Below are 16424 nucleotides of genomic sequence, written 5' to 3'. Positions count from 1 at the left end.
AGAATTCACGAACGTAAAGTACAGCACAAGTAACCAACACAAGGAGAGTGGCGTATCTGGAAGGAATAAGGACGCAGCAGACACTCAGACATTACTGTTGTATATCGCTAACAGAAATCCTTTCTTTGAGGAGGTTGCCCTCAGGAATATAGAAACAGGCGTAACAGCAGACAACAAGGTCAATTCTGACACAGCCAAAGAAGTAGGTTCGGCTATTCTGAAATCTATGGACGGCAAAAGCGTCCAAGAGTATTCGTTCAAACGAAATAAGCGAGTTATAACGCTAGGTGAAAAGTCCTCACTCAAGATCAATGATGAAACCATATCAGTTGACCCCCAGCTGCTATTTCAAGTGTTGTGCATTAAACTTCCATCTTCGAACCTTTATTGAATTTCATGTGTGGAACATTCAACGCACATGATCGATTTTTTTTATTTCAAGATTTTTGTCGGTGGTGTTTCTCAAGGCACCCGTAATTTTTAACCATAATTATCAAATCTTAATTTTAATCTAAATAGCCTATCAAAACATGATAATCATGGAAGTCATGTTGGAAAATGTGAAAAGGATAGATATCCCGAAACAGACATTGATGCATACACATTATATAAAATAACTATAAGGAAAAAAACTTGAAACTTGATATCGGTTTTGTCTTCTGACGTTAAACAAACAAACTAAATAATGAGTATGTCATCTTATTTTATTTGGACGACTAAGATACATTCCAGAACGAAGTGAAGGAACAAAATCAATGGTACAATCACATATAACTCACATACACATACATACACACATAACATAAACGGAAGCAGTTCCTTGGGTTACATTAGCTGTCAATAGAACAGTTTGGTTTCGGTTTTATAAGGTTTGTTTAAGGACGTGCCTCCATGCGTATTGTATATGCGTGTATATGTGTATGTGTGCTGGAGGAGGACATGTTAGTGTACTTGCCTCCTTGTGATAGCGTGGATCAGATGCCGACTTTATAGTGCTGCCTCACTGAATACCATGCCGAAGCGGTTTAATGGATCTCTTGGGTCAGAGGGCTGGGGCCCAAATGTGGCGACATAAATGTTTTAAAATCCTTCTCTTTCAGTAAGGTTGGAGATAATTTTAACCAATATTTTCGAGAGCATCCTTGGCAACGGGGTTCATTTTGTATAAACGGAGGCTGTGAAATCATTAAAGTCCTTCATCTAGGCAAAGATTACTCAATTAAGCATAAACGAGAATTCCCCACTGGTGAATGAAGCGATATTTTAAAGGGACAATTTAGTGAAGTATTTTTCTACAATCTTGTCACAAAACTCTGCATGATAATATAGTTTGATACTACTTATGAACAACTCATGTCGGAAATTCACAACACGGTGTTTTCTTAATGTTTGTTATTAGTACATGTAATGAAGAAATCCTTAACTGTACATCCGTACTTTCTAGCTAACAAAAATGTCTTTCATGCCAAGGAGAAAAGGAAAATTCTATTTTTTTTCACCTAGCCTCTTTAGAATACAAGTACATGCGTTTATTCTAAATCATAAGCATCTTCAAAAAACATCTCAAACATCGTTATAAATGAGTAATCTTAATTACGTTTAAACCTATTGATATCGTACTTCGTGCGGTTTGAAATTCTCCCTGCTTCGTTACCCTCTCGGAGCGTGCATTCCCTAATTGAACCTGTTCGTTTTAATTCAAATATCTTATTAGAGATATACATTATGACACTGACAATTTTTGCTTGTTTAAATTAAAAATAGCGTTATGTGTGAACTCAGACTCATAACTGACACTATGTTGTTTTACTTCTCGCTGAAAGGCCCGGATATTGCGCTATTTCGGTCGTAGCCCAACCAAAAGATGAAAACTGACCACAATTTACGTTGGTTTCAGTTCATGTCATTATCAACTATGTAAATTTTCGTTAGAATATATATTTATTTCCAGTACCGACTCGATTTTCAGGTTGGCATTTGACTAAATAGCCCATTTAATAATTAAAGTCCTTCTCTATCCATACAAATCATGGGATTTAAACTAAACTAGTGAAGAACATCCCTAGGCAAATTGGAATCCATTTTGGGTAAATAGTGCGTATGTCACCATGAGCAGGGACAAATAATGAAAATTGAGGTTAATGTTAAAAATCCAATCCACTTCATGGGGCCAGAAAGATGGGACCCAATGAGGGTCATATTACCGGGAGACAATGTTTGGAAATAGTTGCAATATTATATAAAATGTTAATATACAGGGCCTCTTCTTTTCTAACATTGATTTTCGGCAACCCGATCAGTTGTTATGGTAATACATACCCAATCTGTAACGCATTTTCATCAAGTCCTTAAATCTTAGATTTAAATTATTATAGATAGTTAAAAACCAAACTCCTTTAAAAACTATTTCCTAAATTAATAATGAATAATTATAAATTCATGTTCGCTCTTCATAGTCTTTTGAATATCATTTTGTCTTTATTCGCGCTATCCACCGTACGGGTCATACTATAGAACGTTTTCTGCGTATCATTAAGTATTCCCTGATAAAAGGGATTGGAATTTACATACTGTGCCATCCTATCAGGTTGCCGCAAATCATATGAGGAAGATCTAGTTTGTAGTAAAATTAAGCATGAAGCAATAGATAAGCTTGTCACACCCAGGTTATATTCAAAATTATGAAGAAACACTACCACAAAAGTATTTGAAATTGATGAACTTTATTTATAGAATAAATATAGACAATTCACACACTTAAAATCCGTTAGAAATCCCCACGCAAATCGATTCATCCGATGATTATAACAGTACTTAGTGGCACCTTACATGTACCAATACAGTAAGAGCGCATTCTGTCAGTCGTACATGCTGTATTTAGCACCGAACGTTGATCATATCAAATTGGGTTATTATAGAAGTCGATACGATGAAATATACAATAATTGTTTAGGAAATTATCAACGTATGTGCGTGTATCAGGGTGGAATATAATACTACGGTTAGAAAATGTTTGACAATATGAGTTGGGTTGTTTTTTCCAACTTTTCGAATCCCGAGTTAAAGTTTCAACTATACACAAATATATTTTGATTATATCTATTCTACCAAGTAAAATGTAACGAAAGTCTTTTCATGTCTATCTCATTGTCCATACGCATTTGACAAGCAAGGTGACCTAGATAATCGACATTACTCGATAACGCATGAAATGGCAAGTTCAGCGGAACATTCTGGCCATGAGTTGGACAGGTTTTAAGTAGATCTAGAGGTAAAATGGAATTTTGTTTGTCCGCTAGCAAATATTAAAATACATAAAAAATGAAATGTGAATACCTTAATTTCAAAAATAGAACCAATCTCACGACATGATTGTTTACCGGTACATTTGCGGGGATTGTTTTTGGAAGAACGTTGGTCTGTTGGAAAATATAAACGTTCGCTCATGGTTCTTTCGTCCGACAACCCATGGTTATTAACCAATGAAATGTAGTGTTGTTACATCGCATACGTGGTAAAATTAAATATAATCAACTAAACGCCATGTTTTTTATTAGTGTATGTTGAGTTATTAGTAGGTCAAAAATACGAATTATCACAACTTATCGCCTTTCACGATATATATTTTGTTCTCCAGGTTATCTCCTGCGTTACACCGGTTTCACCCTAATAGGGATAGGAAGCATTTTTTGGTTTGGATTGAGATCCATCTAATATCACATTGCCGTCGTTTTCGTCGTCGAACGGTTTCAATGTCAAAGCAGGATACGGCTTTGACTGCGACGGGAAAAAAGGCAAAGCAGGCTGTCCACCTAAAACAAAAGTTGTATCTATTAGACAGTTGCCTCTTTATTTGAACCACTTCATTTGATGAATAATTTTATTTAAAATTTCAGGAATGTATCTGACCTTATACAAATATATATTGTTCCGATATTCAATTAATTTGATGAAGAAAATTGAAAACGAAATCTTACCTTGACTGATGTAATGGCTGCAAAGCAAACATATTGTTAACATATCTGCATCATCAAGTTATAATATGTAAAATATATTTTTTTAATTCCTGATATCAAATAATATATACCGATAATGGATATGTATCTTGTTATAAATGAAAATAAAAATTAAATGCTGAATATCGGAACCAAAACCAGATATTTCTTTCTTTAAGGCTTACATTATACACACCTCGTTAACTCTCTACCGCATGTTGAGATGAAGTGCTTACGCAGTTCGCTGAAAAATTGAGAAAAAACTCTTTGATTGTAACGTCAAAAAACAGCTAATGTGATACTAGTATACGGACGTGACCCATGTATGTCTTTGAAGTGTGTTGAAGTACGGGAAGCAGGGTATTTGCCGCATTGCAATAGCGCTGATCTGATGTCGACTTTATAGAGCTACCTCATTGGTATACCATGCCGAAGGCACTCGGCACAACAAAACATAGGCAAATTTCTGTACATCTTAAATTATATTTATCAAAATAAATCGGTTGCACATATTGCAATATTGTTCTCCACTTCTCTCTTCCTTTTATTTCCATGCGCATTGGTTACCAGTTCCTTCTCTTTAAGATTAAGTGTTGAGCCCAGCTGAGAAAGGCATAGAGTTCTGTCCAATAGGCCGGGACGTACAAAAGGCCTTGAAAATGGTAGTTGTTATTCCCTTTGTTATGGTAATGGCAACAACTGGCTCGTCTGTTGTTAGTATAATGTGAGCGGGTGGAGTACTGTGCTGGGTGCCGTCGGCATATTTTACCAGCACCCATGCACGTGTACACATGACCTTAGCTGTTGATAGGACAACAAACCCTTAAACATTACAAGTGGAGCGATTTCTTTCAAACTTGGTGTAAAGTGTTTCTGCGAAAAAGGAACTCAATTTTGTATAAACATAGAATGTGCCCCAACCCCTACCACACATCCAACGGGGAATAGGGGCAGGCCCATTTGGAGGAATGTAAGGATATTTTGATGTTTAAAACGTTTCCTTTTCTTAACAAGTTGAGGGATATTAACTATTTAAAAATAGTTGCAGTATTATCTTAATGGGAATAATTTCCTATGGTTGCATAGTTATCTAGTTGAGCGATACAGCCCCTCTGGGTACCCCTGCAGGTCGGGGATTGAGAGAAGAATACACCCGCTGTTACCCACTGCATGTATCGAAAGAGGCGACTAATGTTTGGAACCCCCTGCAAAATTCGGGATTTGCTTTTGTACCCTTTATAAGAGGACACAAATACGACCAAATTAGATTTGCTGCAGCCTATATTTGAGATCTATGTATTTCTCTCTACTTCTCACAATCTTTTCTTTCAAAGCGCCTTGCTTTGCAACACCTCACTATTGGCTTTAAAGTTGAACGTTCGACTAGGACGGCAATGAGTTCTGTACCAAGGTTGAGACATACCAAAGTTCTTAATTTAGGGTAATGGCAATAACTGGTTCATACGTTGTCAGTTTAATGTGACTGGGCGGAATGCTGTGCTGGGTGCCTTCGGCATGATGTTTCAGTGAGGTAGCACTATAACGTCGGCATCAGATCCGCTTTATTACAAGGATGCAGGAACACCAACATATCCCGTCTCCATACACACATGCACGCTTACACAACACACACGTCATTAAATGACCATAGCAGTTAATAGGACGTTTAATAATATAAAACCAAACAGCCCCTCTCGGACTCTTGTTTCATATTTTTCGTTGGTTCACAGAACTGCACTCTGATGTGGGCATATGTATAGACATGCCAGTTGCAAAGACTATAGTGCAAGTTCCGTCAGTTGGAGACACCTATCCTTGCTTGAAAGTGTAAGTGTTTTGGTAGAATATAATAAAGGGAACAAGTGACGATAGAACTTCAATAGAATCAAAAAACATCTTCGTGTTGCTCATGTTTTGTAATGTATTTACATATGCAGATTTGGTATTTCTGGACATACAAAAAGTATATTAGATATCCCATAAATGTTTCCAAAACCGATAATAAACCTTTCCATTAGTCATGTACTGCATACGCGAATCCGTGAAAAAATATTCATAAGATACATTATTAGGGCCAAGCATCGGAGAGAGATGCGGATACACTATCATGATTACTGTCTGTCTTTCTGTTGACACTTTCGTTTCCGGAGATTATCCCGAAATCCAAAAGAATAATCTTCCTTAAATTTTACATGATGTTACGCTGTGCTAAAGAGGTAAAGTTTCTAAGGTAAAGGTCGTGGTCACTTTTACTTAAAATAGCCGATGTATGCGAGTCTTTTTGAAATTTAGAGCTGCAATATGGTGTTAAACACTCAAGGTGAATGTCACTGTCGGTAACAACAGAGCATGAGAGTACGGTTGGTCACATGACGGGCCTTCGCTGACCTGTCAGTGTGTGTGTTAATTCAAAAATGACACAATAGGTTGTCGTAGCTGTGCACTCAACAAGAGGCCCAGAGGGCCTTATCGCCTACCTTGATCTTTATACCCTGCAATGGTATATATGGCTATAGGTTCAGGATCAAAACCGAGTTATGGCCCAGAAAGTCCCTAGGGCTTGGGGTGGAGCCAGACACAAGAGTCAATAATAATATCATCATTGTGTTCGGTCTATTGGTGCCCAGTAATGGTATATGTTGTTTTCAGGTCGGGATCTCAACTGTTTCAAAGTTATGGCTCAGAAATCGAGTTCCTAGGGCAGGGTCAATTATTATACATAACTGTGTTTATTCCGTGATTCTCAGCAATTGCATTGATGTGTATAGGGTGGGGATCTCGATAATGTCAAAGTAAAAAGTCATGTTTGCCCTGCCCCTCAAACCTGGGGGGGGGGGGGTAACTCTTCAACTGGTACAATTTTGAATCCTCGACCACCGAAGAATGCCTCGAGACCAATTTGATTGATATTAATAACTGTTTCCCGTAAAAAGTCGCTTAAATCAATATGGCCAAATTACCCCCATTTTTGCCCCGCCCTTCAGACCCCTGAAGATAATCCCTCCATTTGTACAATTGTGAATCCCCACCACCTGAGAATGCTTCCAACTAAAAATGGTCATATCTTTTTCTCAGTTCCATAAAGAGGTCTCTGAGACCAATATGGCCAAATAACTCCTTCTTGGCCTAGGGGGTCAGCCCCTCCTTTTGTAAATATTTGAATCCCCACAACCATCCAATCCCCCAAGGATGCTCTGCACCAAATTTGGATCGAATACCTTCATTTACACAGGAGAAGGATATTAAACATTTTCCCTATGTTCTCCCTAATAGTCCCCATCACTCTGCCCCAAGGAAAGCCATCCATCCATTTGTACACAAGGAGAAGAATTCTAAAGATTAACCTCAATTTCACCTATTCGACCTCACTTATGTGCCCAAGGGGGCACACCCTCCGTTTTATACAAAACTGAATCCACTTTGGCCAAGGATACTCTAAGCCAAATTAAGTTGAAATCCACTAAGCGTTTTAAAGGAAAAGTTGATGGACGCCGCGCCATGGCATTAGCTAACTTGCCGTTCGGGCAGATGAGCTTATAAAAATATATTGCATACTCTAGAATGGAACTTACAAATCGTGACAATCCAGAACTTCTTTTCTGTCCCTGTGTGCATGGCCACTATTACAAGTGAATCTCAACTGTAAATGAAAAGGTAGTGGTAAAAATATTGCTCAAGCCCGTTCTGTCTATTTTATAACGAGTCAGTAAATGTCTATGTATGGTAGAGATTAAAGCATGCATAGAAACAAAATTGTTGTGAACATCATTTTTCCCCACCACTCTGCTAACAAAACAGGCCTGAGTTCAACAGGCCTGAAAGACCATAGAGAACGTATGCCATACCGAGACGTCCGTCTTTCAATAAATTCACAAGGTCCACCAACTTATGCAAATAGTGCCCCACTCGGCTGTTTATATTAATTAGCATAAACATGTTAATACGGTTCAGTAATCAAAGTTCAGTAACTATTAAAAGCATTTCTAAATTTAAATTGATATTTTGCATGACTTACGTTATGCTTCAGTTTTAACGCTTCTATTTCGCTGTTTGTAGTCCGTTTTCTGAAATAAGGTATATTAGAAAATATAAAAATTATTCGGTGTTCTGACGCTTCCATCATTTTTCCCAGTGTTATTCAAAATGTGTCAAACAACTTCCGTGTAAAGCACTGGCTATCATTTTAAATATTATTTTTTCCCTTGAAATATCAATAAAAATAACTTCTTTAAGAAGGCATACTTTATATGTAAAAGGGCGAATTTGTCATTTAACATGTTTGAGTTATTCCGGTAAGTCTGAAACATTTATGCAGTTTAAATACTGTATACTTAATACGCAAAATAGTGACTTAAGGAATGAAATTTACTTTTCCAACATTCATGAGGTCATAACAACATTGGCTTTCTAGACATAATCCATGAATCGCGTTAGCGATTCTTAGTGAATATGTCCAGAACGCCAATGTTATTATGTCCTCATGAATGTTGAAAAAATAAATTTCATTCCGTATATTTACATGTTTAGGTGACTTGAATTTTCCGATGCAAGCATAAATAAAAATAAAACCGGCATTTTTCTCTATTTATGCACGGGGGCAGCGCAGTAGAGAGAACAGCGTGTTTTCGCGGGAAAATGTAGATCAGCATGACAACAAAAGAAACAGAATATAGCTTCGTTTTCAAAATTTCGTTTTACACAAGTCGGATATAATTTGCATGTACCTTACACACCTCATTGGAGCTTTAAAATGAAGTCTATCATGTTTAATGTTAATCATATTAGCATAACTAAACTACATCGAGGGCTGTTTCACGGCGGACGTGTAACAATTACGCTCTGTGTTACGTCATAAAAGTGCATCAATGCGCAATGATGAGGTCACCCGTGTTATGCAAAAATGAATGTCATTTTCGCCAATGGGTCCATACATACACAATGTAATTTTTAACTTTTATTACGGATTTAATCACTGTTAAGGAGTTCAGAAAAATCTAACATTATGTAAAAATATACATCTTTGTGAACTAAGTGTATTTTTGATTTTCATGGCATTTTTTTGTGTTAGTTTGTTTGAAGTGATGCAAGTTCACAGCTATATGCCACCATGTTTGAAAGGTCTTCTATAAAATAAGACTAGTATAAAAATAATAATGAACACCAACTTAACCTGATATGCTACTCTTACGTCACGAGCTGGTGCATGAAAACCTCTGAATGAATATATCATAAATTTCAAAATCATATTCTGCATCTTATGCTGATAATCAAATTTGTAAAGTACCGTTAAATGATAATAGAACCGACCTGACACATGCGTCTCTTTCTGCATAGCTGTTGTGTTTACTATGTACATCGCAGGAATAATCGTTACCCATTCTGAAAAAGAAACAAAACGCATATTAATGCAACTTCTTAGAACAATTCCATAGATCCAAACTTTGCATTTCTACTAACTTCCATGTCCCTGTTGGAGTATAACATCATGTTGGAATTGCAATTGCTGTTTCATATAGATTTTGTTTGGATACATTAATAATCCATAAGCAGTAATGTAATGAATTCATTTAATTCCGCACCTGCAACAACCACATTTAAGACAGTATAACACAGTCCTAAGACAGTTTACACACTTAAACAATAATATTCTACCTGTATGTCTAACCTCTTTATATCATGGCCAAAGGACACTTACAATACATACCTGTGAATTAACAGGTAAACTAATCACTAAGGTTAAACCAGTGAATGTCATGGCCGATCGTCCAACTAACACAGGTAGTATGGTGTAAAGGCGCGTTTCATTTTTCCTAATGTTGAAAGAAATGTGTTGTTGGAAAGATTTTAGTAAGTTTCAACTGATTTTAACTGAATTTTTCATGCGTTTTTACCCGAGTCAAGATACCTTGACCGACAACTGCCGATGTCAATAAATTACATAATACATGAACCTGCATAACATTGCAAGTTTTAACAGCACCTATGTGATCTTATACTACATTCAAATCAGAAGGAAACGTATTTTTTTGTAACACGTTCACGTTTAGACGTTGATGTGTGGACAGGTAACGTTAAATGAGGTATTTAGTTGGAATACGAGGATATTGTCAACATTTTTCAGAACATAACAGTATATCATATTGCAAATATATAACTCTAACAAGCTTTTGGTAACACAAAAGCGATCAACATAAATCTACTATTTTAAAGACGTTCCTCCATGTGTGTTGTGTTAGCATGCATGCGTGTATGTGAGCTGGAGATAGGGTATGTAGGTGTGCTTTCCGCCATTTGATAGGGCTGGTCTGAATTCGAATGTACAGTGCTTTCTCACTAAAATACCATGCCGAAGGCCCCCAGCATAGCATTCCGCCCGGTCACATTATACTGACAACGGATGCACCAGTTGTTGTCATTAACCCTCATGCAGAACGTTTTTTAAAACAAATAACACTTTAATCCTTTAAAGAGTTAGCATACCCTTTTCTTTACTACGTCTACTCTAATGTAGTGAATCAAATAACGTGTCGGGACATGCACAGAATAATTATGTGACCACGTGACACAAAATTTAAAATAGAAACACTTCAGAAGCATTCCATGTATTTCAATGGCTTACTTGGAATACAACGAATAGCAATGCCGTATTTCAAACCGCATAATTATAACGAATGCTTTAAAACTAAATGGAAAAAACGATTATCAGTGTGCACTTATAACACATACTTATAATATCCAATCCTTGATAGGTAAATGGTGTAATAAACATACGATTGATAGGAAATATGAAGTAGGTTTTGTCCAAATTAAAACGGTTTATATATTGTCCACACTGTTGGAATTACTTCTTTGCCCCATATATATATATATATATATATATATATATGTTCTTGCAGACTTTCCTAAATGTTAACGTCAACCTTATATTTAGCTTGTGATACAATTTAATTGCTGTTCAGCACTTGTGGTTACATGTCATAATCAAAATCATTTTTTTTCATAAATGTTTCAATATTCCAAACATAGAGAAACAATGATCAAGTCTCTGTGACTACCATTATTAGGTGCCTACGGGAAATAGGCCTCTACAGCAGACTATAGCGTTTAAACTATATATGCAATATAACATCACTTACAGGAATGTTCAATTTATCTCTTTCGCTTTTACGTTCTAGGTCCAACATTTTCTAGCTACCTTTTATTTCCTAGCGCCTTGGCGATGCCCCACTTTTGGCCTTAATGTTGAACGTTCGCACAGGTCAGGATGGCAATATTTTCTGTCGTCCCATGACCGGTACATTTAAAAAAGTCCTTAAAATGGTAACTGTTTTTCCCTGTTTAGCACTCAGCTTTTTGAGTAATGACGACAACTGGTTCACCCGTTGTCAGTATAGTTCTGAACGGGCAGAATGCTGTGCTGTTTCAGTGAGATAACACTATAAAGTCCTCACCAGATCTGCGCTATCACAAAGAAGTTAATACACATACTACAAATACACACCCTGCCTCCGGCACACATGCAGACATGCATGCTTTCACAATACACATGGATGCGCGTCCTTAAATGAACTGGCATGTTGGAACGACGTTAAACCCTTTAACCAACCAACAGTACCTAATGTGAAAAAAATTGAATCGATCATTGCAATCTGATAAAGATTTATTAAGAACTTCCTTGGAGATAGTGATAACATTTTTGAAATGTTAAAATCCAAGTTGACCGCCTGCGGACAACTTGTCTTTGCAATGCACTATTATGATCCAAAGGGAACTTTCATATGAATTTCTGTCCTTTTTGACAATAAGCGATAAAAAAAGTAACTCTGAAAATTCAAGATGGCTGCGTGTCGGCCATTTTGTTTATCCAATCATTTTCAAAAGTAAACATGAATAATGAAGGACCAAGGAAAACCTTCAGATCATATTTGAGAAAGATCTGTACACTACTTCCAGAGGATTGGCAATAACAAACATTAACTGTCAAAATATAAGACCTGTCGTCCATTTTGTTTTACCGATCAGTCTTAAATGTAATCGAACACAACTAAAGATCACGGGAAGCCTAAATTTTAGAAAGATCCCTTATGTACTTTCTCAATGGGAGCAATAATAAACCTTAATTGTCCAAATCCAAGATGGTTTTCTGTCTGAAATTTTGTTAAATCCTATCAGTCTCAAAAGTAAGCATGCACAATCTTAAAAGTAAACATGCACAACTATGACCAAGGGAAACCCACATATCAAATTTGATAAAAAGATCCCTCTGTACTTTCTGAGAAATAGCGTCAAATGTACTTATATTTAACACCGCAATATTTTCAGGCTAATTGTGATTATCTTTAAAGAACTTGTGTTGGAGTAACTCTAAACCATACAAACATGCGAGCCGTGGTTATTTTCAACGTATTTCAAGCAAGCTATCCAAACAGTCAAAGGAAATTCTTTGATGGTTTTCATGGATGACAGAAAGAAGAACGAGAATGTGAACTCCCCAAAACAGACAGGGGTAACTGTCATTCCCATATTGTACATCTAGTTATGTTGTTTCGGAGGGAGACAGTTAGCGTAGCGTACACGTGCCTCATTACTTATATTCACTCGTGACTAGTTAATGTTGTATAGATTGTTAAAAGTACTAGGCAATGCTCATTCCTTGGTGTTTTCATGTGCCCGAGGCTTTTGCTTTGGCGTTAAACCACGAAATACCAGCGTTGATCCATAATCATGGATAACTGGACATAAAAGAGATGACAACACACACATGTAAGCAAACTTTCCATGATCCGGCGGCCGCCGCCATTAGGGTCTTGGTTAAAGAGTTTTTACAAGGCAATATCTAAATTTCGATCAATTAAAAGTAAGCTTTTGATCGCCATTTTGTCTCATAAAACAGAAGCCGCATTAGCGTTGGCGGTGCAATTATACACCTACATAACCAATTCGGACATTTTAAACAAGCACTGCCTTAATTCTACCAATCAGAAGCCAGTATATGACGGCAATTTTTCCAAGTAATATGGACATTGTATAAGTGTTTTGCAGTTCCATGGTGCACCAACATACTAAATTTGAGAATTATCTGTCAATATATAATTTTCAAAAGCTTGACACCAAGCATAGCATTGTATGCCTCGGCATGGTATTTTACTGAGAAAGCATTATGAAGTCGGCATCAGATTCAGGCTATTGCAAGGAGGCAATTATACCAATCTCCAGCACACATGCACACATGATATATTACAAACACAATTACATAATTAAATGACCTAATATGTTGATAAGACATTAAACACTATAAAACTAAATCAAACATACAATTGTTGACTGAATAAGGCTCAATTAATGTGCATTTTTATTTGTTGACTTCCCAATCGGTCACCAACCCATAAATATAAATACAACTTTACGTCAGTTACAGGAGGGTCTGGGTAAATTGGAGAAATAATGCGATTTAAATTAGTTTGATTTTTGAAATTGCTAGATGCACATTGTAAACTTGCCAAATATCACAATGATCCGCATTTGAAACTCAGCAATTCAAATACTTGAACAAACAATCTCGTGTTTTACATGTTGATACTTGCTCTCCTTCAGAACATCAAATACTAGGATATGAAGGCATTCTCAGAATTGTATCTTAAACCGATTGGTGAATTGATCGAGAGGTCCTATTGCGACTTTATCGATCGTTCACCAAACATACCCTGTCTCCGGCACACTTACACGCAAACACAACATACACGGAGGCACGTCCTTAAATGACTTTAGCTGAAAATAGGACGTTAAACAAAATAAAACCAAACCAAAACCAAATCAATCATTCATCACGTCGGCGACTTTATCGGTCGTTCACCAAAACGGCGACTTTATCGATCGTTCATCACAACGGCGACTAAATCGATCATTCATCACAATGACGACTTTAGCGATTGTTCATCACAACGTCAACTTAATCGATCGTTCATCACGTCGGCGATTTTTTCGATCGTTCATCACGACGGCGGCTTTGTCCATCGTTCGTCACGACGGCGATTTTATAGATTGTTCATCACAACTGCAACTTTATCGAACGTTCATCACGTCCGCTACGTTATCGATCGTTCATAACAACATTGACTTTATCGATCGTTCGTCATGTCGGCGACTTTATCGATCGTTCATCACATCAAACGCGATTACTGCTTTATTGGTTACGAGTCAAAAGGCGAGACTTACAATATGTATTTGCGACTACCACTTGATGTTTGTTTTGGTATTGTTTAACGGCCCATCGACAATGTGAGTCATTTAGGGCCAACAATACTGTAAAAAGAGACATTCACGAAAACAAACACATCAAACAAAAACGTAATAGCTTAAAGTATGTAAAGGATTAAAGAAATACATCAACATCGAACAAAATGGCTGCACAATATCATATTTTATTGTAAAGATCAATAGTGTAAATGGTCATTATATTAATTGCTCAGAAACTGTATCGAATAATCTTGACTTGAAATCCAGAACGGACTGGTTTCAATGGTTTATACATCAATTCTTTACATTATAACCTCAATAGCGTAACAATGTGCATGTGCTGTATCTGGGTGTTAAACCTATTCTTGACAGTCTAACGGCCACTGTAATGCTGTGTAACACGCATTGTTCAATTAAACATAAATCTAATTAATTTGATGGGCAATTAATATAAACAGAGCTCTTGATTCCATACGAGGGCTCCGGAATTTTTTCATTCCGTAATATTGATCAACCAATTTTATCAAATCGCACATTTGTGCGGAGAGAAGCGCACAACTGGGCGAACGATTGTTAAATCGCATAGTTTTGCGCACCATGTTTGGACGATGTGCGGCGGTGTGTGCACGATGTATGCACGATGTGCGTTCGCTATTTGTGGTGCGTTGTGCGTTCCCACAACAGTAGAATAGTGTAAAATATTCGATTTCACAAAATTGATATCAACACCATCTCTGTTGAAAAAAAAATGCCAAATTAACCAAAATATTACGAATAAAATATACGTGATTAACCAACAAGATATATTATAAACTTTACCAAACCGAGCAATACCGGTGTTTCGCTGTAATCTATCAAAGAAATTACATATGTATAAGGAGTAAGCCTACCTTTTTTTTCTTTAAAGGTCTACTGCGTCAGGTAGACTGTAATGCAGAGAATCAAATGAAGTGTTTGGACATGCCCATAATATTTCGTGATCATGTGACATACCTGAAACTCATGCCCATATTTGCTAATTGCTTACTTGGAAAGACATTACACACCGATAAGACATGTTCAAACGGAATTTGATATATGCTTAGTTTACAACCAATACATTTAAATTCTAACATGTGTATTGAAGCCTGGTTTTAAATTTCGATAGAGGTCCTATTTCCTTTAAACAGTTAATGTGTACTTGTGGACAGGGTAATGGTAGTGAATGAAAAATTAACTAAAAGTAAGCAGGTTATAAAAACTTCCATTTTGAGGCCTTCCTTATGTTATGCATGGGGTTAGATCTATTGTCTTCTTCACCCGCGCGAACACTCGACACTAATGCCAGAGAGGTGCTTGGAAACATAAAACGTTGTTAGTAAATAGTGGAAAATATAAACAGGTGGAAGAAAAGTGAAAATGTTGCAATAAAGGCAGAAGATAAACGTCAATTTCTTCAATACCCATTTATCAGGAGACAGAGAAGAAACCCCCAATTCTACTCCTACTTTACGCTCAACAACTCAGGAGTGGGATGACTGGTTCGCCCGTTGTCAGTATAATGTGACCGGGTGGGGCGTCCTGCTGGGTGTCTTCGGCAGTATGTTTCAGTGAGGTAGCACTTTAAAGTCGGCATCAGAACGGCGCTATCACAAGGAGACAAGAACACCAACATAACCTGTCTCCTGTACACATACACTCATGCATGCATACACAACACACATGGAGGCACGTCCTTAAATGACCTGAGCTGTTAATAGGACGTTAAACAAAATATATCCAAACCAAACCACACTGTCGTCCGTTGCTAGGGCGCTTGGAAGCACCCTTCCATTGACTCAATTTTAAAGCGAGTGTGACAGTGTAAAATGAACAATTTGTCTCGACCAATCAGATTACAGGATTTTCATTAGATGTATAATAATATCCATTATTATGTTACCAATATATCATCAATGTGGTTGATAGACGTGCTGGGTTGGTATGGATTCAGTTGATTGATCAGAAAACCCATTGGTAAAGCATGTAAAATTAAAGAAACTCATCATTATCTATTTTTTACGGATCATGTGTAGAGGATGTCTATTTTGACCACATTTATGCAGCGTTATATGTGACAACATGCGAATGGTTGTTAAGATCCTGCAGGGTGTAATATATATTCACTGGGGTACATCATACACGGTAGGATATGCATGTGATTGCATGCATGTG

At 37.0% G+C, this 16424-nt stretch overlaps 1 protein-coding gene across 3 annotated transcripts; it reads right to left on the bottom strand.

Annotated features, from left to right (window-relative positions):
• Positions 1 to 1963: 1963 nt before the first annotated feature.
• LOC110465056 lies at positions 1964 to 15177 on the bottom strand. Of its 3 annotated transcripts, XM_021520629.1 has the most exons (7): positions 15122 to 15177; positions 9303 to 9374; positions 8011 to 8059; positions 7568 to 7635; positions 4192 to 4239; positions 3978 to 3994; positions 1964 to 3812 (listed from the first exon to the last, which is right to left on the bottom strand). In XM_021520629.1, exons 2-7 carry the CDS (start codon positions 9371 to 9373, stop codon positions 3667 to 3669), a joined length of 399 nt encoding a protein of 132 aa, XP_021376304.1. In that variant the 5' UTR covers position 9374; positions 15122 to 15177; the 3' UTR covers positions 1964 to 3666. The 3 variants fall into 3 exon arrangements, with proteins under 3 accessions (XP_021376304.1, XP_021376306.1, XP_021376307.1); XM_021520631.1 differs by lacking the exon at positions 3978 to 3994; XM_021520632.1 differs by lacking the exon at positions 4192 to 4239.
• Positions 15178 to 16424: the final 1247 nt, after the last annotated feature.

Source organism: Mizuhopecten yessoensis, unplaced genomic scaffold (genome assembly GCF_002113885.1).
Source record: "Mizuhopecten yessoensis strain PY_sf001 unplaced genomic scaffold, ASM211388v2 scaffold11049, whole genome shotgun sequence".
NCBI classification, from domain to species: Eukaryota; Metazoa; Mollusca; class Bivalvia; order Pectinida; family Pectinidae; genus Mizuhopecten; species Mizuhopecten yessoensis.
This window is presented reverse-complemented; position numbering and strand designations above follow the sequence as displayed.

What these genes read in the sequence shown, in the direction of transcription:
- LOC110465056 (XM_021520629.1), bottom strand. Translation starts at nt 9,373, where the DNA reads ATGGGTAACGATTATTCCTGCGATGTACATAGTAAACACAACAGCTAT. An exon ending in GAAAGAGACGCATGTGTCAG is followed by an intron (nt 8,060 to 9,302) that starts GTCGGTTCTATT and finishes ACCTTATTTCAG; the next exon opens with AAAACGGACTACAAACAGCG. An exon ending in CGTTAAAACTGAAGCATAAC is followed by an intron (nt 7,636 to 8,010) that starts GTAAGTCATGCA and finishes TTTCATTTACAG; the next exon opens with TTGAGATTCACTTGTAATAG.